General features: G+C 41.7%; 1 protein-coding gene across 7 annotated transcripts in view; it reads left to right on the top strand.

Annotated features, from left to right (window-relative positions):
* The window catches only part of LOC139328547 (R3H domain-containing protein 2), a 57,703-nt gene extending 37,960 nt beyond the window's left edge, over positions 1–19,743 (top strand). For 6 of the 7 annotated variants that reach the window (XM_070958322.1, XM_070958319.1, XM_070958321.1 and 3 more), the window contains 13 exons: positions 1,541–1,776; positions 2,841–3,007; positions 3,549–3,647; positions 6,082–6,375; positions 10,199–10,334; positions 11,301–11,458; positions 12,458–12,597; positions 12,861–12,961; positions 14,639–14,808; positions 15,041–15,185; positions 17,140–17,234; positions 17,616–17,700; positions 18,113–19,743. In XM_070958322.1, coding sequence (XP_070814423.1) covers positions 1,541–1,776; positions 2,841–3,007; positions 3,549–3,647; positions 6,082–6,375; positions 10,199–10,334; positions 11,301–11,458; positions 12,458–12,597; positions 12,861–12,961; positions 14,639–14,808; positions 15,041–15,185; positions 17,140–17,234; positions 17,616–17,700; positions 18,113–18,513 — 2,227 coding nt within the window. In that variant the 3' untranslated portion in view covers positions 18,514–19,743. The remainder of the gene's footprint in view (positions 1–1,540; positions 1,777–2,840; positions 3,008–3,548; positions 3,648–6,081; positions 6,376–10,198; positions 10,335–11,300; positions 11,459–12,457; positions 12,598–12,860; positions 12,962–14,638; positions 14,809–15,040; positions 15,186–17,139; positions 17,235–17,615; positions 17,701–18,112) is intronic. The other variant, XM_070958323.1, reaches the window with a different exon arrangement.
* Positions 19,744–20,639: the final 896 nt, after the last annotated feature.

Here is a 20,639-nt window from a genome sequence, read left to right as displayed (position 1 = left end):
TCCCGCTCATCCTGCTCTCATCTTTGTCTGCAGAGCCAAGCGAAGTGTACACCTCCCTTCACAGAGAATAGCAGGGCACCCACCCTTCCTTAAAATAGGCTGTGCAGAGAGAGGACTCAAAATAGATCCTCCATTAATTACAGTCTCTCTGAAATATTTATCAGCCACAGCCACCTTCAAACACCACTCGCTATCACAAGGGTTTTACAACCCGTACTGCATCCCTGTTCTCGTCACGGAGATTCCCACCATCAGGCTTCCGTGCTTTGAATTCATTTTCTTGTTCTCTCTACATGGAGATAGTCACTTCATATCCCTCTTCCAGTTCCAAAAGGATGAAAAAGCAAGAGTTTATTTTAACTCTGCTGTCCTTAATTTAGAGTCATAGGTCTTTGTTCACCTGCAAGGATTTCTATCCACAGTTAACTTAATGTTACACCAAAGTATGCTTAACGAATTTTGCTTTTTTAGATTTTTATTTGACTTTATTTTCAAGCACAAGCACAGTAAGGCGTGTTCAAATGGAACAGTAACATTCTTAATGCTGACATGTCAATGGCAGACCCAACCATTCACTTGTGATGGAGGGGTTTCCCCAGAGTGGTGGTTACGCTTACAGTGTGATCATTGGTTTTCTCGGCAGCTGCCCTTATCCAGGGTGACAGCATCACAGCAACATAATGAGTGTGTATACAGCAATACAGTTCAAAGAACCATAGTGGTGAACCAGTGGTAGCAAGTGGTTATTTTGTAGATAAGTGTGTGTGAGTCTGAGTGTTGATGTACATCTGCTCTGACTGTCTGAGTGTTGATGTACATCTGGTATTAATTTATAATTGTATGTCTTTCTTGTCTTTAATACGATGTATTTTAAGTGCATGTGTTACCTTTTTTTTATCAGTGTTCAAATGTATAACACATACGTATGCAAGTCCCTCATGTGAATGTTGTCTTCAGTCTTAGATGGTGTGGTGTGTGTCAAATTCATGGATGTTTGTCTCATCTTGTGTCACTGTAATATCCTCTTACACCCCAGTGTTGGTTGTCTGGAGCATCTTTTCTCCCTGCATGTATGTTTTCTTATGTGAATGGGTTTGTATGTGTATTTGTGTGTGTGAAGTGTGCGTGGTCATATGTTTACAATTGAAAATAATATTGTTTGGTGCTCTGTTGCCTGATTTTTGTTTTGTGGTTTCACTAAACCAGCCAATATGCATCTGTATTGAATGCCCCATCCTAAAGCCTGTCACACTGTCACCTCTATCTGTTAATGATCTTTCTGTGCTCTTGTGCTTCTGCTCTCCCCTCTATCCTGTTTTGTTTTGCTTTGACTATCCTCCTTTTTCTGTTTTCTCATACATTCGTCTCCACGTCAAATTCTCCTGTGTACATTTTTTGTCTCTCCCTCTCCTCATCTGACTTCTTAATCTTCAACTCTGTTCTCTGTTCACATCCGTCACTTGCTACGTCCTAACTGTTCTCGCATTATCCCCTTCATTTCATCTTTTTGTCTCTTCTTCCCCATTCTGTCTTGTCTCAGAGGGAACCGTGAGAGCTCCAGCCGGGCATCTAGCAGTCGTCAAAGCAGCACAGACAGTGACATGAAGTGCCTGGAGCCACGGCCCTGGAGCAGCACCGACTCAGACAGCTCCAATCGCACCCTCCGGCCGCCCGTCACTAAGGCTAGCAGCTTCTCTGGCATCTCCATTCTTACCAGAGGGGATAGCCTTGGCAGCAGCAAAGGCTCACAGGGAAGCTGCAAAGGCTCTCGCTCTGGTAAGGACTATGGAAGAAAACTAAGGAAAATGGAGACTTCTCATGCTTCTCATTAAAGCTAGCATTAGCCAACTTGTAATGCTAGCTTTTACCATTCATCATAATTGTTATGTACATGACGCAAGGACAGCATATAACATAAAGTGTAATGTCATAATGTGGATATATTAACAAGTGGTCATTGTGCTGAATATAAGAAAACACTGATTGTACGACCATCAACCACCCATTTCTTCTTGTTAAAAGAATTTTATAAAGATACAAAACACTTAACCTGTTGGAAAGTTTCCTCCAACATAGTGCTGGTGCAAGGAGCAGTCCTTGTACTTTTCTCTTGAAAAGTGAATCACTGTTTACTTCCGGAGGGCAAATCCAACATTTGTTCGGTTTGTCTGTGGGTTACATACTGACACTCTGTCCTGCCAGGCTTTTGGAAGTGATCAGAATGAATTTTCTCTAGCTGTTAGCGTTTTCTTTTTGAGTCGCTCATTATGAAATTCTGTGACTCTAGTTCCTCTTGGCTGCTTGACAGATGATTGACAGATGAGATGTCAGGAGATACATCTCATTTTCACTCATTAGGAATTTATTTCCTCTGTTACACGAGCCATGGGAAACTCTTGCAGGTTAAGTTGGACTTACTGAACACTAAGGGTCAGAATGTGCTTGGGCAGAAATACTTATTCAAACAATAATTTTGAAATATGGGGATACAGCACACATTTTCAGTCTCTCCTGGAAGCAATTAATGGATTTAGAGTCTGTTGTTATTGTGAAAAATGACAGAAATAGTTGTGTCAAGAATAAAACAACCCCCCACTAATCTGACGTCACAAAGGTGTGAGGAGCAGGGCTCTGTGAAGCTATCTGACAAGCCCTTTTGTAGGAGGATACTGGCAGCTTAACTTGCAGACAGGTGCTCTATAAAGACTTTAAAAACTCACTAGCATAGCAATATTAAAGCTAAACAGGAATTATTTGTTGCTGTGATTAACCTCAGGCCAAAAACATTTAAACTAAAGAGACTTCACCTCCTGCTGTTATGTTTTCATGTGTATCACTAGGTCTGCCCCTAGTCAGTCCTGATGTGTGTCCTCCACCTGCAGCCTCCCAGTCTAGCCGTAGCCTACTTCCCTGCCCATCACAACAGCCGCAGCCCCAGCCACCGCCTCAGACTGCCCTGCTGCCCACTCCACAGCAACACCCCATGGGCAACCACATGATTGCTCAGGTATGTTCTTCCACTACCTGCGTTTATATCAACCCCATCAGTAAAAATGAAGGCACACTTTCATCTTACACAGGATTTTAATTGAATCTGGTTTTCAATAGAACATCTGTCCTATGTCCACCTTCTTGATTGAAACGGGTTGTTAATGGGTAATTAAATGAATGTTGTGCCTGAGGCTGTATCTGGTCACATGTAAGGAGAAGGTACTTCGAGCAACAATATAAAAGTTATTTACAGTCAGTGACAACAATTGTAATGGTAGCCATTTTCTCTCTTGTTTCATGGTGGTCACATTTAATTTTGTTCCATTTTATTGCTTTTGTATAAAATTTAGAAATGTAATTTCCATTTCTATCCATCTGTTGATTAACAACTTTTCCTCTGTGTTCTAACCCACATCTTTCCTGTATCTTAATTTCTCTTTATTCCCTTCTTATCCGTCTGCTTTTGACACCCACCCTCTCCACTGGCTTGCTCCACTCTCTCTGTCTCTCTGTGCTCTGCCTCTTTATTTCCTCCTTCTTTCCGGTGGCGTGTATAGCCGGTGCCGTCTCTGCAGCCCTCTCAGCCTGTCTCCTACTCCAGCCCCTCCTGCCCCCAGGTTCTCCTGCCAGTTTCTCCTCCCCAGCAGTACACAATGGTACTGGCACCTCTCGTAGCTTCATCTCTTTATATTAATTTAGTTAAGACTGCATTACTGACACCCTCACACATCACATTTAGATTTTGCTGTATTCTGCGAGGAACTCTTGCACTCTTATACCCTGTTCTCATTCATATTAGGTATTTAACTGCTCCAAACCATTCAGGTAGCACTTTGTCTTCAGGCTGTCTGAAAGTCTGCACCTGCCTGAGAGGCTTGGCTCGGGGCAAGATCACCACGTGCTATTCCATGTGCTGTCTGCATGTACCTCAAGCACATGTGATTTACTGTGACTAAAAAAGTGACTGTTGTGTGTTGGGGTGCTTTATTTTGGTAATTTTAATAGTTGTTTAACTTTAGTAGTTGAGGTTAATATTGTTTAGTATTGTTTAAAATTATTTAATATGTTTGCATCCTTTGTATGTTCAAGGGAAAGATTTGTGTTAAGATGTAGCAAAACTCAATATATTTGACCTATTAACTGAAAATCATATCGCTGGGTTGAAAGGATTAGCCTTAGACAGAAATTAGGGGAAAAATTAAAATAGATCTTTGTGTGATCTTACTTGACTTAATGTAACAGTTGAACACCTTTTAAATATGCTCTCATCCTAATCAGCCAAGTGAACATGTTCGGCCACATTAGCAGCGACCAGATGAGTGTTTATATAGATCTAAACCTTAAAGGAATTCCCCTCAAATATTTTGGTAAACAAACTTGTTTTCTGTCACACACACAATCAGATGTGATGTGCGATCTATCAACTGCAGAATTGTTTCCTTAGCTTCAGCTCGCACTCTAGTCACCGTTATGTCCAGGAGTATAGTTGCTTTCGTCTACGAAAATTATGACTAAATATCGTCGTCAGCGAACCTTTATCATGTGACGAAAACGAGATGAGACGCAACGTAAATGCTGCTCATGTGACGATAACTATAACTAAATATATAATGCAATATCATTGACGAATAAAAACGAGACTAAATGTGGCTTACAAAATAAAAACTCTACTAAAATGTCTCCTCATTTTCGCTGACTAAAACGAAACGAGACGAAATGTTCTAGCGTTATTTCGTCTCGTTTAGTCGCATTGTTATTATTATATTTGCAGTATTTCTGTTTCCCGTGTCTCACTTCAGGGGCTGCATCAAGTCACACTGCGCAGTCGCAGGTGACGTCACAGCATTAGTTCCCACTTGCGGCATTATTTAGAAGATGCAGCTGCGGTAGATTAATGTTAACAACAGACAACTGACACAGAGAACGGGACCGATGGCCGGCCAGCCGGCTTTGGTTGGTAAAATAAATATGTTGTAAATTCAAATCAGAGCGTCTTCGTGTCTGGAATGGATGTATTCTTGAGTCTATAAGGTAAAAATATGATAATAAGACAACCTTGTTTGAATTGTGAAATGGGTTTGACTGAGAGAAAGTTTTGGTTTTGCCTATACTACTAGATACTATATTGACTGGGTTAAATAGAATTGCATTACTAAAAAGAGACTACAATTTTCATTGACTAAAACTAGACTAAAATGTCATCAGTTTTCGACTAAAACTAGATGAAAATAGTCACGGATAATTCTGACTGAAATAAGACTAAAGTTCTCAGACTTTTAGTCGACTGAAACTTGACTAGACTACAAAGAGTATGAACGTGACTAAAACTAATAAAAACTAAAATGACAGCTTGAAACAAAGACTAGACCAAGACTAAAATTAAAACAGGCTGCCAAAAACAACACTATCCAAGAGTCACCTTGGCTTTGTTTGGGATTGCTAAACACATTCTTATTGTTCTGGATGCAAAGTGATGAAACTCTATATAGATCCTCTCTCGTGGCTCTTTAGATGATAGACAGCTTATTTTCCAAAATGTCACAGTGTTGTTGCCAGCGCTCTCACACTGTTACTGATGCAGCTGTGTGGCTTTGGTGATTACTCTCAGTCCCTCAGATCTCAATTAGACCTTACAACACAACTTCAATATTGACAAGAGGCTGATATAGAGGTACGAGCAGCGAACAGCTCTGCAGCCTCTTTGAGGTTGTGACCTATAAATTTATCTACGGATACACAGCCTGATGCACACAGCGAATTGTTGTAATACACTTTGTAATGAAGGGTGTGAATTAAAAAGTGCATTAAATATCTTGTGTTAGAGTGCCTGCTTGAGGGGACGAAGGAGTTTATCAACAAAGAAAGTGGCAAAGGATGGGATTGCAGTAGTATGGGATTTTATTCTTGGTATTTTTTGTCTGGTATTTGGCCTTTGCACAGTGCTAGCACTTCAGAGGACTGTCTTTATATCACACATTATATCACACATGTTGTACTCAATGCTGTGTAATCTACATTCATATTTATGATAGTGTGGTTGTATTTAGTGCTGTGGCACTAACCTAACAATATCATTCCCATTCCTCCCAGGGAGAAGAGCTGGCACCCCAGTTCAGCCAGATGACGCTGAGTCGGCAGGGCTCCAGCGAGAACCCTGAGCCTCCCCCCATGTATCAGGCTCCTCCCACAGTGCTGTCCCAGCACCCCCCTCCTCAGACCGGCTACATCATGGCTACCACGGGTCAGCCTATGCCACCTCCGTCTGGCTACCAGCCTGCCACTGGACACCCCCATCCTCCACCTCCTCCACCTCCTCCATCACAGCCCGTCATGCAGGCCCCACCACCCCCACAAGGCTACATGCAGCCCCCTCCACCTCAACAGGTACGCTAGTCTTCACAGTCGGTGAGTTAAAGGCATGAGACATGGGTTAAAATCCATTTCTCAAATGTTTTGCCCTTATTCTACCAGGTATAATGAGTATCTCTCAGAAAGTGATGGTACGATGCCAGTGAACTACTTATTATAGTATATATAGTTTTGGGACTCTGGTGTATTTGTGTGTGGCAAACACCACTGATTTAGCATTTAATTGCCATTAAAATATGGTAAGTATGTATTTGTGTTACAGCTATAATGGTAATTGGCCTTAGGTCAATGCTCTAACAGTCTTCTTTTGTGCTGCAAGTCAGGCTGGCAGAATTCACTTTGAATAATACTCAGAGAGAAATGAATACATGAGGCAACACAGGCAGGTTTGACTGTAATGTCTCATTGTTCTCGGGCCACAGTATTTGACTCTTAACATTTATTTGGAAGTATTCATATAATATTCCATATGTGCAAGGGGCTTCCTTGTTTTGCAAGACATTACGAATGTTTCATAAGCCTGAAAAATAACTTGAAGCTTAGGATCCAAGGAAAGAGATGGCACTTTCACTTCCACCGTAGAGAAAATGTTAGCAGTTAAAATGATGAGATGATAAGTCAAAGTCTGATTTATTAATGAAAAATGGATTTATTTTGTTTTGTTTTATTTTATTTTATTTTATTTTTTTTTGAGGAAATCCAAATTTGTGTCAAGGGAAATTTGGACGAAAAAAATCTGTTTTAGGTGTTGATGCTTGTAGACCTTCTTAAACCTGTCCAAAGCCTAACACTGTCTAAGATACACATCACAGCAGAGCCACAGTTATAAAGTAATATTAGGGAGATTAAAAAGTTACAGTTAAGCAACAACACCGTTTTTTTCCTGTTACAAGGAAGTCATAACTGGTTTAAATAACAATGGTTCAGGCTTGCTCTACTCACATAAGTTCTTTTTTTGTAGTTAATATGTGGCACAGGTGCACTGCTCCCCTCTGGTTGCAAAATGACCAGAAAATATGTAATAATAACCTGTGCTATTGCACAATTTGTCAGAAGCCCATTTATTCAAATACAGGTTGATCGAAATGCTATAGGTGTAACATCCCTCTTTCATAGCTCTATGATTTCGGAATAATTTTCTAGTAATTTAATAAGTTTCCTCAAAAGAACTATGTAATTTCACACTAATTGTAGAAAAGTACACTTTTCTATGGAAGAACTGCTTCATTAAAGCTCTTCCTTCCTCTTTTGTTTGTTTTTGGAAACTTTGAATTGAATGTTGAATTGTAGGGTGTGCCTGAAGACACATTTTATGCTTTTGCACGTTCAGCTGACCTGCTGTTTACTGTTAAATTATGCCTTACCATTAAAAACTATCCATTGATGCATAAATGGGATAAATATCACAAATTAAGAAGATCTTTCTTTTGTAATCCTAGAGTTAAGTGTGACATATCAAGTTTGGCCGTCACACTTAGAGTGCTGTGCGTCACCTTCACAAGCTCAGTCTCAGTTAGCCAGCTCGCCTGTCACATTCCTCTGATTGCAGAGGCGGTGACAGTAATGAGTTCTCTCACTTTCTGTCACTCACACTCTTCTTTCCCTCCCTCAGGCTTTTACTTGAATCCATAAAGTAGTTATTCTAATTCATTTGAGGAGAGAGAACTGTAGTGACCTGGCCATTAAACACCCGGTGGGAGACATTAGGTCCTGTAATGTTGCTCTGGGGCTAAGTTGTAAAGGAAGATAGTCTGTTTAGTAGAGTTTTTAGTAGCAGAGGTGACTTTTTTTAATTTGGAAATAGTGTTCTCGTTAGGGGAATCTGGGGTCATTAGTATCTCCTTAAAGCAGCTTGTCAATTAGAGTACACAAACATGAATGAAGTACACTATTGCCACAGCCAGAGCGACTTTACCAGATATGATGGAAGATGCAACATTGACTTGAATCAGGTGCACATTTGAGAGTTTTCATGCAAACTCACTATTTGCAGTCTAAAAATAGTTTTGCCACATTACTGCACTGTACTGTAAAACCTGTTTTCTGTCTGTCTGTTTTATAGGTTTCATCTTCTCCGTTTTTATTTTGTGGTTTGAACCACTGAACTATGTAGAAAGTGTCTTTTCATGCCTTTTATCACCCTACACACCATCTTAAATTATCGTCATTCTTAGATCTCCATACATGTATAAACTGCATTGGTTGGGAAAGAAAGATGCGCTGTGTTGTTCGATGTGTGGGTGGTCCACAGTGTAACAGGAGTGCAAATATTGACACCGCTGCAGCCTCTGGATGGGCTAAATGTTGTCATGTATGCAGATGAAGGTGGAGGCAGGAACTATCGATCCTCCTAACAGTGAACTTCCTCTCTTTAGCCCGGTTGTATAAGCTGCAAGTTAAACCTTCAGTGTTCAACAACCTGTAACTCTTGGAGACGTTGACACAGAAGCACAGAATTGAGTTCCACTTTTCAATTTGTCAATGGATCACATGACTGCCTGTATAGTGGTGAACCCATAGAAATTTGTCACCTAAATTTGCAGTTCCCTCAGCTCTATGAATCAGCTTTCAACTAATTGTTTGGGTTTTTCCTGTCAGTTACTTCACTGTTTGTGCTCACTCTCAGCCACCAATCACTTATGAGGACTATGTCATCATTTTCTGACTGCACCAAATGGCAGACAAAGTTAGTGACTAGCTGGTGGACATAATGGAGCATTATTCAAGACCAAAACAGAGCTAAAAGGAGTGTAGATATTGAGCTTAAAATCATCAGGTGGCATGACACATTCCAAATGAATGTTGCTCCGTTTCGGCTAGTTGCAGATGACCAGCCTTACCAGTATGCGCCGTTCACACTAGGGATGTATACACTATCTCCACCACTGAGGCCGATTCGATATGCATCTCAATACACAGCCACCGATACAATACATTGCGTGTGCTTTGTCCAGTTTACCTTCTCGCTTGAAAAACCTGAAATATTTCCACACGTTTGATTTGTGTGTCTTTTTTGGTGCACTGAATATCTCCTTGCTGCTAACGTCGTTCTCGTTTCCCTCCGTGTTGTGAACAACGTTTGCGTCAGTGAAGGAGGAGCGATGGTGCATTCAGGTTGCCTCGGAAAACACGTTAGGCAGGGAATAGTACTAGAACATGAAATAATTGATTTACCATGGAATTTACCGATGCAGACGGGCTAGAAGAGATGCAGCATAAATTCACCCGTAAATTATATACAATGTACCTTGAATCTACCAGTGCAGTTGCATCGCAAACGTTTGTATCGGATCACCGATATGAATCGATGAATCTCGTCATCCCTAGTTCACTCACACACACACACAAACAGACACACGCACACACACGTGGCTCCCATGCAAGCTGCCACCTGCTCATCAGGATTCACAAACTGATGGAACAGCATTGGGAGCAATTTGGGGTTCAGTATCTTATCAAGGACACTTCGACATGTAGACTACAGGGGATCAAACCACCATCCCTCTGATCAGTGGATGACCCCTTCACCTTCTGAGCCCCTTAAAAGGCGGTGACACTGTTTTCTACTGTCCCCTAGCAGCCAAGAAGTGATGCCTATCACAGGTTTAATGTGTTTAGGTTGAGTTATGGTAGTAAAAGTATTTCGTTTGTCCAAAGCAAGTTTTATTGCTTGCCAACCTTTTTCATGTACATGTATAATTTAATTTAATTTTATAATTTTGTCTCTGGGCCACACGTGGACAAGCCTGACGATGGCTAATCTCAGTCACTGCAATTCATCAGTAGTTATTCCTCTTTCATCTTTGTGTACTCATTGTTTTTTGTTGTTTCTCTTCAGATACAGGTGTCGTATTATCCTCCTGGTCAGTATCCCAGCTCAGGCCAGCAGTATCGTGTGCCCCAGCCCATGTCCCACCAGGTGTCTTATCCTGCCCAGCGCACACAACCCATACCTCAGCCCACACAGCAGTCAGGTCAGTACATCTTCAATGCTGTACTGTGCTGCACGATAATTAACTCTATCTGAACTCATAATAGATAAATGGGTGGATATACATAATTACATAAAGATGAATAATGTCAGTGTTTCCTGTGCATTTTCATTTATGAAATCACTCATTTTTTTGTGTTTAATATCTATATTGAGATGTCAAAATTTCTCCAGAACAGGTCAATATGCAACAGTCCACTTGAGTTTATAACTGTAATGTGTTGTCCCACAGCAAAACACCGCTAACTTCTGAATCACACTCAGTTTAAGTTGACCAGGTGAAAGGTTGATTTTAAGCCCCGTGTCTGCATTGTTCTGCCAAGTCAAATACGCTTGGACCAAAATAGAGCCTTTCCCTTTTTTCCAGGCAAAACTCTGACAGCTTTATCCCTCAGTCACTTTCATTTGGGATCTGTGAAGGTTGGCTGTGTGTTTATACAGTACCTGACTGATAGACATTGTTGACAGCCTGAATGGACTCTGGCTCATAGTGAGTGCATGCCACATCCACATGGATCATGCACCTCGCTGTCAGCGAAACCTTGCATCAGTCCATGGCTGCTGTCCGGTTTGAAATATGAGTATTGTGATGGGTGAAGATTTATACTTCCAGAAATACCAAACATGAGACTTTCTGAATTTACTCCCCTTCTAGTTGCTGATATTCAACTGCTGTGAAGCCACAATACTTCTGTATTGTGAAACTGTGATTCTGGGCAAAAATTAAGTGCTACTAACATCCTCTTTTTTTAAAACAGTACAACAGCATAAAGGTAGTTCAGAGAAATGTTTTTACAGTCATTTAACTTGTCTCAGCTTTGGCCTTTGAGTTTCCCCTCAAAGGCTAAAACCCAACTACCCGTCCTCTTTGTCCCCTGTCTTGCACTGTAGTCTTCCTTTATCTCCCCACTCTAATTTATCTGCTCTGATTGTTGTCTGTTGTCATCAGGTCTTCAGACCATGATGCCCAGCCAGCAGCCGAGCTACCAGAGCATAATGGGTGTGCAGCAGCCCCAAAACCCTGGTCTGCTCAATTCCCAGAGGGCAGGCATGGGAGGACAAATGCAAAGCATAATGGTTCAGTACCCACAGATGCCATCATATCAGGTATGGACACATAATTAATAAAGGATATAAAAATAACACCTTTATTGTAATTGTTAAGTTAATGATGCTTGTGCGTGAGCTCAGTCCTAACCCTAACCCTTAGCCCTGCCACTGTCAATATGCAAGTGGCTTCCCTGGTTCCCCATCTTCCCTGGTTTAACAGCTCCATCTGGTGCACACTTAAAAAACATTTTCTGTTGAAGAGTCAGACAAAGTTAGATGACCCCAAAACAAGTGAATGATGAAGAGAATTGCAAACGAAAACACATCAAATAAACGGTATGAAAGCGTACTTTTTTTGTGATGCTTTTAACGCAGAAGCGGGTTTGAGCAACAAATAGTTTTGAGTCGGCTCAAGTTGACTATGCTAAACTCAGATGTGGGTCAGAGTCCAGCAGGAAAACTCTGTTATTTGTGATTGTGTTCAGTTGGGTGAGGAGGTGTTGGTTGCTGAAAAGGACTGCATTCATAATCCATATTAATATTGTGATATTGTTGAGAAGACAAACTATAAACAAACATGTACATCATCAAAGGATAAAGTGAATTTTATGGGCTGTTTAAATGGCTGTTCCTCAGCCACATCTTCCAGGTGATTACAGCCCAGATATTCCCACAGCGTTTAACACACCACAGCACAACAGGAAGTGGCAGCTACACTGTCATTAAGTATGGGGTCCTTTATAATCTGAATATATTAAATGGAAAAAGACATGCAATGTATACATCACTGGTATACCCATTGAATGATAAATGAAGCAAAAGTGAAAACCAAGCCATTGAATGAACTGCTCTGTGTCTTAGTGCTCAGCAGTACCAGACAGAGGGAGTTTCTGGTCTGTAGTATTTGAAAACCTCATGAAAATGGACACCAGATGCAGTTTTTATTGAACTGTAAAAATAACAGGTGTTTAGTTAATCCCTCTCTGCTAGTCTCATCTTCTTTTCTCTGTTTCTTCCTAAATGGTGTCTTTTCTCCTGACTCCTTACACTTTCCAGGTACCAGTGGCAAGTGAAAATCAGCAGGTGGTGCAGCAGCAGTACCAGCAGCAGGTGATGGTACCAGTCAGCCAATCTGTCCAGGGACCCATGCCTGTATACTACAGTGTTATCACACCCACACAGCAGAATAGCACAAGGTTTGTATGTATGAAAACGTCATATTCTTACACATGAGATGGCGGTAGCGTCCAAGAATTTCAAGTGACCTCCATCACTGTGGAAAAAAAATAAGTTGTGCATTATACATAAACATGCAGTCTTGTGAGAGCATTTCCTCACATATGTGAAATTTCTTTTCCTAATCTTCTGGTGGCATTGTCTGATTATCCTCTTGTATGAGTGTGAATTACTTTTCAACATGTCTTTATTGTCTGTCCCCTTTTATGTGTCGGTCCTTCAGCCCATCCGTAGGTTACCTGCAGCCCCCCAGCTCTGAGCAGTATCAGATCACACAGTCGCCGTCCCCATGCAATCCTCAGCAGTTGCAGCAGCAATATTCAGGTGAGACTTAGTAGCCATTCTAAAACATTATTATTGTAGCTTTTTTTTTCGTTTACAATTGTACTTCATTACGATTAATTTTACCTACATTGTGGGCATTATTGTCCGAAAATTAAAACCTCAAGTATTTGTCAATTTGACGATATTGAACTAAAACTCCACCTTTACAAAATCAGGTGAAAGGTATTCAGGGAAAAGTTCAGGCAGAGGTACATAGGGTTCACAATCTGGAAATCGATGTCCTTAAAAAGGGAATGTTTGAAGAAATCACAGAAAACCTAAACTTCACAAGGACCTTGTGCTCCCATGTGGCCTTAAGTAAATGTTGATTGTAATGATGGTCACTTTATCTTTTCAACCTCTGCTCTGTTTGTACCATTCACAAATATAACAAATATATTTATTTGTTGAAAAAGTGATTTCATATGTCAGTCTCTCACCCAATGAATAGATGAGACCTATTACCAATAATGATTTGGTCTAAAAGGTCTATTTAATGCTCTGTTCCTTGAGACTAAATTCAACCATAGGTCTATATTTTGGGTCTTCTTGAATATTACAAGATGTTGTCAGCAGCTAATTTTACATCTTATGAATGTAGTCTTCTGGCATTTGATAGCTTAAGCATCACGGCAGTGTCTATTACAGGTTGTCTCAAATATCAGACCTTATATGTATTTTTTGTGCCTTTTTATTGGACATCAACCTCTCATTTGTGTGTGTGTTAAAAAAAATCATCTTGAGGCATCAAGAAATGCTTTAGGTTGCGGTTTCGTCCGCAGCTGAGAAGCAAGCCAGCATGGAGCTGGTGTAGACAGTTGCGTAGATTAAAAAGAGAGAAAAAGTGTACAGTCTAGGCATGGGGTTAGTGTCAGAGAAGTACATGACATCTTGTATTTGGGGAAAGTAATGGTTTTACCCAGATGCCAAAGGTGGAGGATATTACACAGTCTGTCTGCAAGCTTTGTAAATGTCTGCATGTCTGCTCAGTACAACAAAATCACTGCATTACTGCACATTATTATCTTTAGTATCTCAATCACAATACATCCATAATGTTAACTACTCTTCTGCAGCACAGAGCAAAGTTTTGGTGAGCAGGCATATGAAAAACTGATATGTGTCATGTCAAATCAATGGAAGAGATTGCAAACTGGGTTTTAATGCTATGCCACTCCAGCAGAACCATCTCTAAATGGTATATGCATTGGAAGCAGATACGAAAGTCATATAATCCACTAAAATAAGCAATGAAGCAACTGTAAGATCAAAAAGCAAATGAAAAATGGGTAGCATAAAATGACAAAATCATAAAATTAATAAAATAATGTAATGAGAGTGTGGATAAGTTCATCAGACCAGTCCTAAGCCTATATTTTGAGATTCTTGAGAGAAGTACGCTGATTTTGAATGTAGTTGTCCATGTCTAATCCCCGTGTATCTACTAGAGAGTTGCCAGAAACCAATACCACATACTGAGAAGTGTAACCATTTGGCATGTCTTGTATTATAATTGTCTACATCGCTCTTAGGCTGGAAAAATACTTAACACAAGACATGGAAGCGAAGCAGGCTGATGCAGCATTTAGAAAATAAAAACACAAGTTTGCTATTTATTTATGTTGAAGATCACCAGTTTATCTCCTTGTGTGCTTGTCTCTCTTCATGCCCTCTCAGGAGTACCGCCTCCTGGGCCCGGGGTGATGGTCATGCAGCTCAGCGTCCCCAATGGACCACAGCCTTCCCAGAACCCTCCTCTGGTCCAGTGGAACCCATGCAAGTACTACAGCATAGAACAGAGGCCCGGCAAGCCAGGAGAACTCTACAAACCTGACAACACTCCACAGGTACAAACACGAAGGTCGTCTCGGTCATTAGGTGATCTTATTTATAAATGTAACACATCTCATTAATCCTGGCTGTGACTCCCACACCCAGTCACTCATGTGCATGCTTTCACTCGTTACCCGTTCTGCCCTCGGGTGGTTGAAAATGTCACGTGATCAGGAAAATGGTGCCCGTGTCCATGATGCATTATATTATTTTTTTTCTCTCTCTTTTTTTTTCCCTTGTGTCCAGGCCAGTACCCAGCTGACGAGTCCCCTGGCCTCCCCCACTCAGTCTCCCACCCCTTCTCCCTCCGGCAGCGTCAGCAGCGTCTGTCCAGGCCTGGGACCATTACCCCTCATTTCCCAGTTTCCCCGGCCAGGAGGACCAGCTCAAGGTAGAAATGCACAAAAGGGTGAAGGTTCAGATACATATAGATGCATTTATGGTATCCTACAGACAGATACAACAGTGCCAGAGCAAAAGCCTGTAATACGTTTACAAATATTCTCCAGAGGGATGTATGAGGAGAGAACCACAAACGCATGCATCTGTGTTCTTTCTGCTTTCATCCCTGTTGTAGCAATGTCGCCACATCCCCAAATCTGAGCAATTAAGAGAAATGTTATTGTAACCATGAGAAATGACCCAAACGACCAAAATAAGTTAAGAAATGACTCCTCCTTTAGTTCACGAGCAAATAAACGTGAACTGCTCTAACGGCTGTGTGCTTGAATCCCTGCGCTCATTTGTGCTCTTTCACCCATTTCCACAGCGACCCTCTAAACCTTGTCAGGTGGATTGTGGCCCAGAGCCAATAGGTCATCGTTTGCCCTTCTCACCACCAGGTTCACATGACTGGCACTGTGCCACCCGGTCAAGCCTCCTGTCCCCACACACAGCTTTATCTTGTCCCTGTCCTCTGACCGATATTTACACACAGAGCCACAATACCTTTACTGACAAATAGACCACTATTTGGAATGCATGATTACACATACAAATACAGTCTTGCGTCAGTCAACCATCCACATCATCACCATGACGCTGGTCTCGACTGGATTGTCTTCAGGGTTAGGGTTAGGGTTAACACCAAAATGAAGGAATACTGTTGTAGTGAGAATTGTGTCAAATTGTGTTGATGAAAATCTTGTTTGCAAAATCTTTTCCATTAAATCCATCATCTGTCTTCTTTGTGACTGCTGTTCAGTATACTGCTTCAGTGCCCAATCAAAACATGCCTGTTAGTCTTGTATCTTTCTCAGTATCAGCTGCACCTGCAGATTCTAGACGTAGCAGCTTCAGATCCACCATGTTTATAGTACACATGCACCACCAGTTTGTTTTTTCTCTCCTTTTTAAAACACAGTAACATTACAGCAGGCCACTAGTCTTAGAGAGTTTGACGTGTTCTCAAAACATCAGCCACACCTAAATTATTAATAATTATCTTTATTGTTATTTCAGCTTTTTTGTTAAATGACATTTAATTGACTGAGTGGACACGCTGCACACATGAAAAGCAAAATGTATACTTGTTTTATGTATTAAAATATTTCCTTATAAACATCAGCGTTTGCGGGAGATAGTGAAAGAAGATCTGCAGAACTTTTCATACTATGGCAGAGTTATCAAAACACTAACAAACATCAAAACTCAAATTAGTTGACACCTCATCAAGTATAACCAGCTCTGTTGAGAGAGAGAAAGAGAGAGAGTGCTAAAGTTGTAATCCTTAAGATTTCAGTCCCAGAATTCAAAAATAATAATAGTAATAATAATAATTGTTTTTAATAAAAAAGAAACTGTGAGCAACCATGATCTGATGTCATGCTGTACACAGCATGAGTCTGCAGAAAGCAGGGCACAGTGAAAGGAGATGGTCACCTTGCTGAGAAGTTGGAGGTGTGCTGCCTGTTGCCTGCAGCTCCTCATCTGACTGGCCGTTTGCTTGTTTATTCAAAACATATTACTATTGAACATGTCACAAGTCTAAATTTCACCAAATTTGACTCTGTATGTCCTCGGGTCCCCACCAAAGTGTGAAGTGGATCAATTGAACGGTTGTGGAGACATGCCAAGGACATACAGACATACATACATTCAACTATCATTGACCTGCAGAGCCATATGTTTAGATTCTTCGTTATAACACTGTTTTTCTGCTGCCATCTTGGCCAGGTCTCCCTTGAAAAAGAGATTTTTATGTCAATGAGACATGAACTATTGTTACCTAGTTTGATGAAGTGATGACATCATTTGCTTTGTGTCTACTAAAGCAATGAAACTACAAACTGAAGCGTTTTCAGGATCCACCATTTTCATTTGAACTTGTAATTTGTGTTGTTCAGGTGACGGACGCTACTCTCTGTTGGGGCAGCCTCTCCAGTACAGCCTGTGTCCTCCTCCACTCATGCATGGCCAGTCCTCCTACAGCTCCCATCAGGTCAGAGCTGGCAGGCATTTGGACTGTCGGAAACGCAGCATCAGTCAGACTGTCAACATGTTCAAGCTGTGATATTGACTGGTCTTAACATTTTTTCAAGCTTTTGTTGCATCTGTTGCCATGTGTTGTTAAAGGGTTAAAACATGATAAAAGAAAGAAAAAGAAATATGTGAAACTGTCAGCTGTTACTTTTTTCTACTGACCAGCGAGTGACCACAGAATCTCTCATCATTTACCTTGTGCCCACTAGTGTATGTTGCAGCTGTCTCAGTTACCAAACACTAAGGCTCCCACTGATTGCTTACACTCCCACCTAGTGTCTGGTAATGGAACTGCACTGTAAAGATAATCCCCATAATATCCATTTTGTTATGTGTTCAGGGCCAAGGAGGAATGAAACACGGGGCACGAGGGAAAAAACAAACACTCAAATCTGCATCAACAGACCTGGGCACAACTGATGTTGGTAAGTTGCATCATCACAGACCAGCATGACATCTACCACTGTTATCATTACGTTCCTCTGCAGGTCTTGGTGCACACACTTGCATGTGGTCTTGTATTTCAAAGAGCTCTACCATTGCAGAGTGTTTTCAGGTATATGTGTGAAGTGGCTACTAGAGGGCAGCCAAGTGTGTTCTCTGACAGTTTAGTCAGCCTATGTTGCTGATTTTACCCACAAAACCCTCCATCTGGTGTTAATGCCATGAAATAAATGGCGAGTTGCACGTTGCAAAAATGCTCCAGCTCAAAGGGACAAGTGAACACACAAAGCATGTGTCTGACACTGGTCCTTCATGTTTCAAAAGATAAGAGCTTGAGCAGTCAAACCTCCTAATATCGTGCGTCTCTCCGATTCTACTTATTTCTTTGACCAGTGGTGAGTCGAATACTCGAGGTAACGGACCTGCCAGAGGGGATTTCACGTCCAGAGGCTGAGAAGCTTTTCAACCAGCTGTCAATGTGCGGTGCCAAGATCCAGTGGCTGAAGGAGCCCCAAGGAGGCCGAGGAGGAGCAGGTGGCTGTGGCCCCTGTCCTGGTGCAGGGCCTTCTGGCCACGGAGCCGCCGCTGGGGCCGGCCCCGGGGCCATCGCGGGTGCCAAGTGCGACGGCAGCGACCCTGCTCATCTCTACACAGTAGTGGCAGTGTTTCCCAGCACCATGGCTGCCCAGAGTGCTTCCTTCAAACTTAACAACAGCGGGGCCAGCCTCTTCAAACTGAGGGCCGCCAAAAAGAACTATGACCTGCGCGTGTTGGAGAGAGCCAGTTCTCAGTGAAAAGAAAAGAGACAGGGAGGAAAGAAAGAAAGTCAAAGAGACAGAAAGACTCTTGGTGGAGTGGTGGAAAAGGAAGGACTGAGGGGGACTGCTCTTAGTGTACTATTAAAAAAAAACAAAAAACAAAAAAAAAACCTTGAGTTAAGTAATGTGTCAAATGTATAAAAGGGAAGAAGGTGTGAATCATGAGGTGGCTGGAGTTTGGTTGAAAGCCTGATTTTGTTTGTTTTTATTCATTGTTTTTGTTTTGTATTTATACAGCAGAAGAGCACACAAGACACGTGAGCATGTGTTTCACTGTTGCCGTGGAATGTGTGCTGCCATCGTACAGAAACACATGCAATGCCACACACACACACACACACACACACACACACACACACACACACACACACACACACAAAACACACCAAGAGACACAAACACACAATCAGACACAATCGTAGGCAACAGGGTCACATAGCACATGACAAAAACACACTGGACAGTCGACCTCAGTCAAACCTTTTCCTCCTCTTCCTCCTCCCTCCACTCTCCAACCCTTCCTCCTTTTCCTCCTTTTTCTGCCGACGCTTTCTCTCCTTCCTCAACTCTCCGTCACCCAGTTGTCTCTTAATCTCACATATTTATAAATTTTCATACGCACATTTGCGCACTCTCTCTGCCCCCCCCCCCACCATGTCTCATGCTGCCTCCTATATTTCTCTGCTGCTCTGTCCCTCTCATGTACTTTCTCACTGCTCTCTCCTCTCTTGCTTTCTGTTTGCCTTACTGCTGTTGTGGGTTTCTGTATTGCGCTTTTTTTCTCAAGGTTTTCTTTTTTCCTTTTTTTGTTTTTTGGGATTCAATATATTTATATAAGTGATGTAAGGAATAAAAGAAATCTATATATTAAGTGATTTTTCTTTTTTCCCCTGAGTGAAAAAGTTTAGGCCTTCCTTTATCCTTTACTCCTTCCCTCTTCATCCCGTTCTACTCTTCCCCACATTTGTTTCCTCCTTACTGCCCTCTACCTCATTTCTTTGATCCTCTCCTTTCTCCCACAACTGTCCCACATCCCCCCGCTCCACCCTGACACCCCATTGTGTTTGCGTTTTTCGTTGACAGCTGTGCAGAACGTATCAGAAGAAGTAGTAAAAGTGCACAATGATTGCATATGTCTACTGTAAATTTTATTTAATCTGTTATTTTTTGGTTTGTTTTTAAAAATATAAAAGTGGAGAAAAAAAATCTATCAAAACATCTGTGTCATGTGGTTCATTGTTGGACTTTCCTAAAGTTGACTGAGCTACACAAAGTCAAAATCTACACTGTGTTTTCAGCATCCAATGTGTGCATATCCAAATGGCAAAACACATATTGTCAAAGTTCAGTGTTCAGTGCAGCTTGGCATGGATTCTAATGGAGGGAAGAACATTCGTGCTGAAGATTTAACCTCACTTGGTGTCTGACATTTCAGTCCAAATTCTCCAGTAGGTGTTCAGTTGGGTTAGAGCATGTCCTTTGCAAAGGTCACAGCATATGGTTCACATCATCAATTATTCAGATTTTCACTTAAATTCATCACCTGTCAATACATACTGAGCACATTCATGCTCCCCATAAAGAATCCTTCTGATTATAAATAGGAGCTCCCACTCAGCCCACTCTGTCTAAATAATACAACCTGAGAAACAGTACAAATGTATTTTTTGTTTTTGTTTATTTATTTATTTATTTATTTATTGGATCAGAGGAAGGATGTTGATTTGATTGATTTTTCAACAGGCCTTCCAAGGAGATTCAAGCCAATTTCATCCATCCATTTTCTTCCACTTATCCAGGGCCGGGTCGTGGGGGGAGCAGTCTGAGCAGGGACACCCAGACTTCCCTCTTCCTGGACACTTCCCCTAGCTCTTCCGGGGGGATCCCGAGGTGTTCCCAGGCCAGCCGAGTGACATAGTCACCCCAGCATGTCCTGGGTCTTCCCCGGGGCCTCCTCCCGGTGGGACATGCCTGGAACACCTCCCTAGGGAGGCGTCCAGGGGGCATCCGATAGAGATGCCCGAGCCACCTCAGCTGACTCCTCTCGATGTGGAGGAGCAGCGACTCTATTCTGAGCTCCTCCCGGGTGACAGAGCTCCTCA

The sequence above is a fragment of the Chaetodon trifascialis genome, chromosome 3 (genome assembly GCF_039877785.1).
Source record: "Chaetodon trifascialis isolate fChaTrf1 chromosome 3, fChaTrf1.hap1, whole genome shotgun sequence".
Lineage (NCBI taxonomy): Eukaryota > Metazoa > Chordata > Actinopteri > Chaetodontiformes > Chaetodontidae > Chaetodon > Chaetodon trifascialis.
Note: the sequence above shows the minus strand (reverse complement) of the source record. Positions and strands in the feature narration are given on the sequence as shown.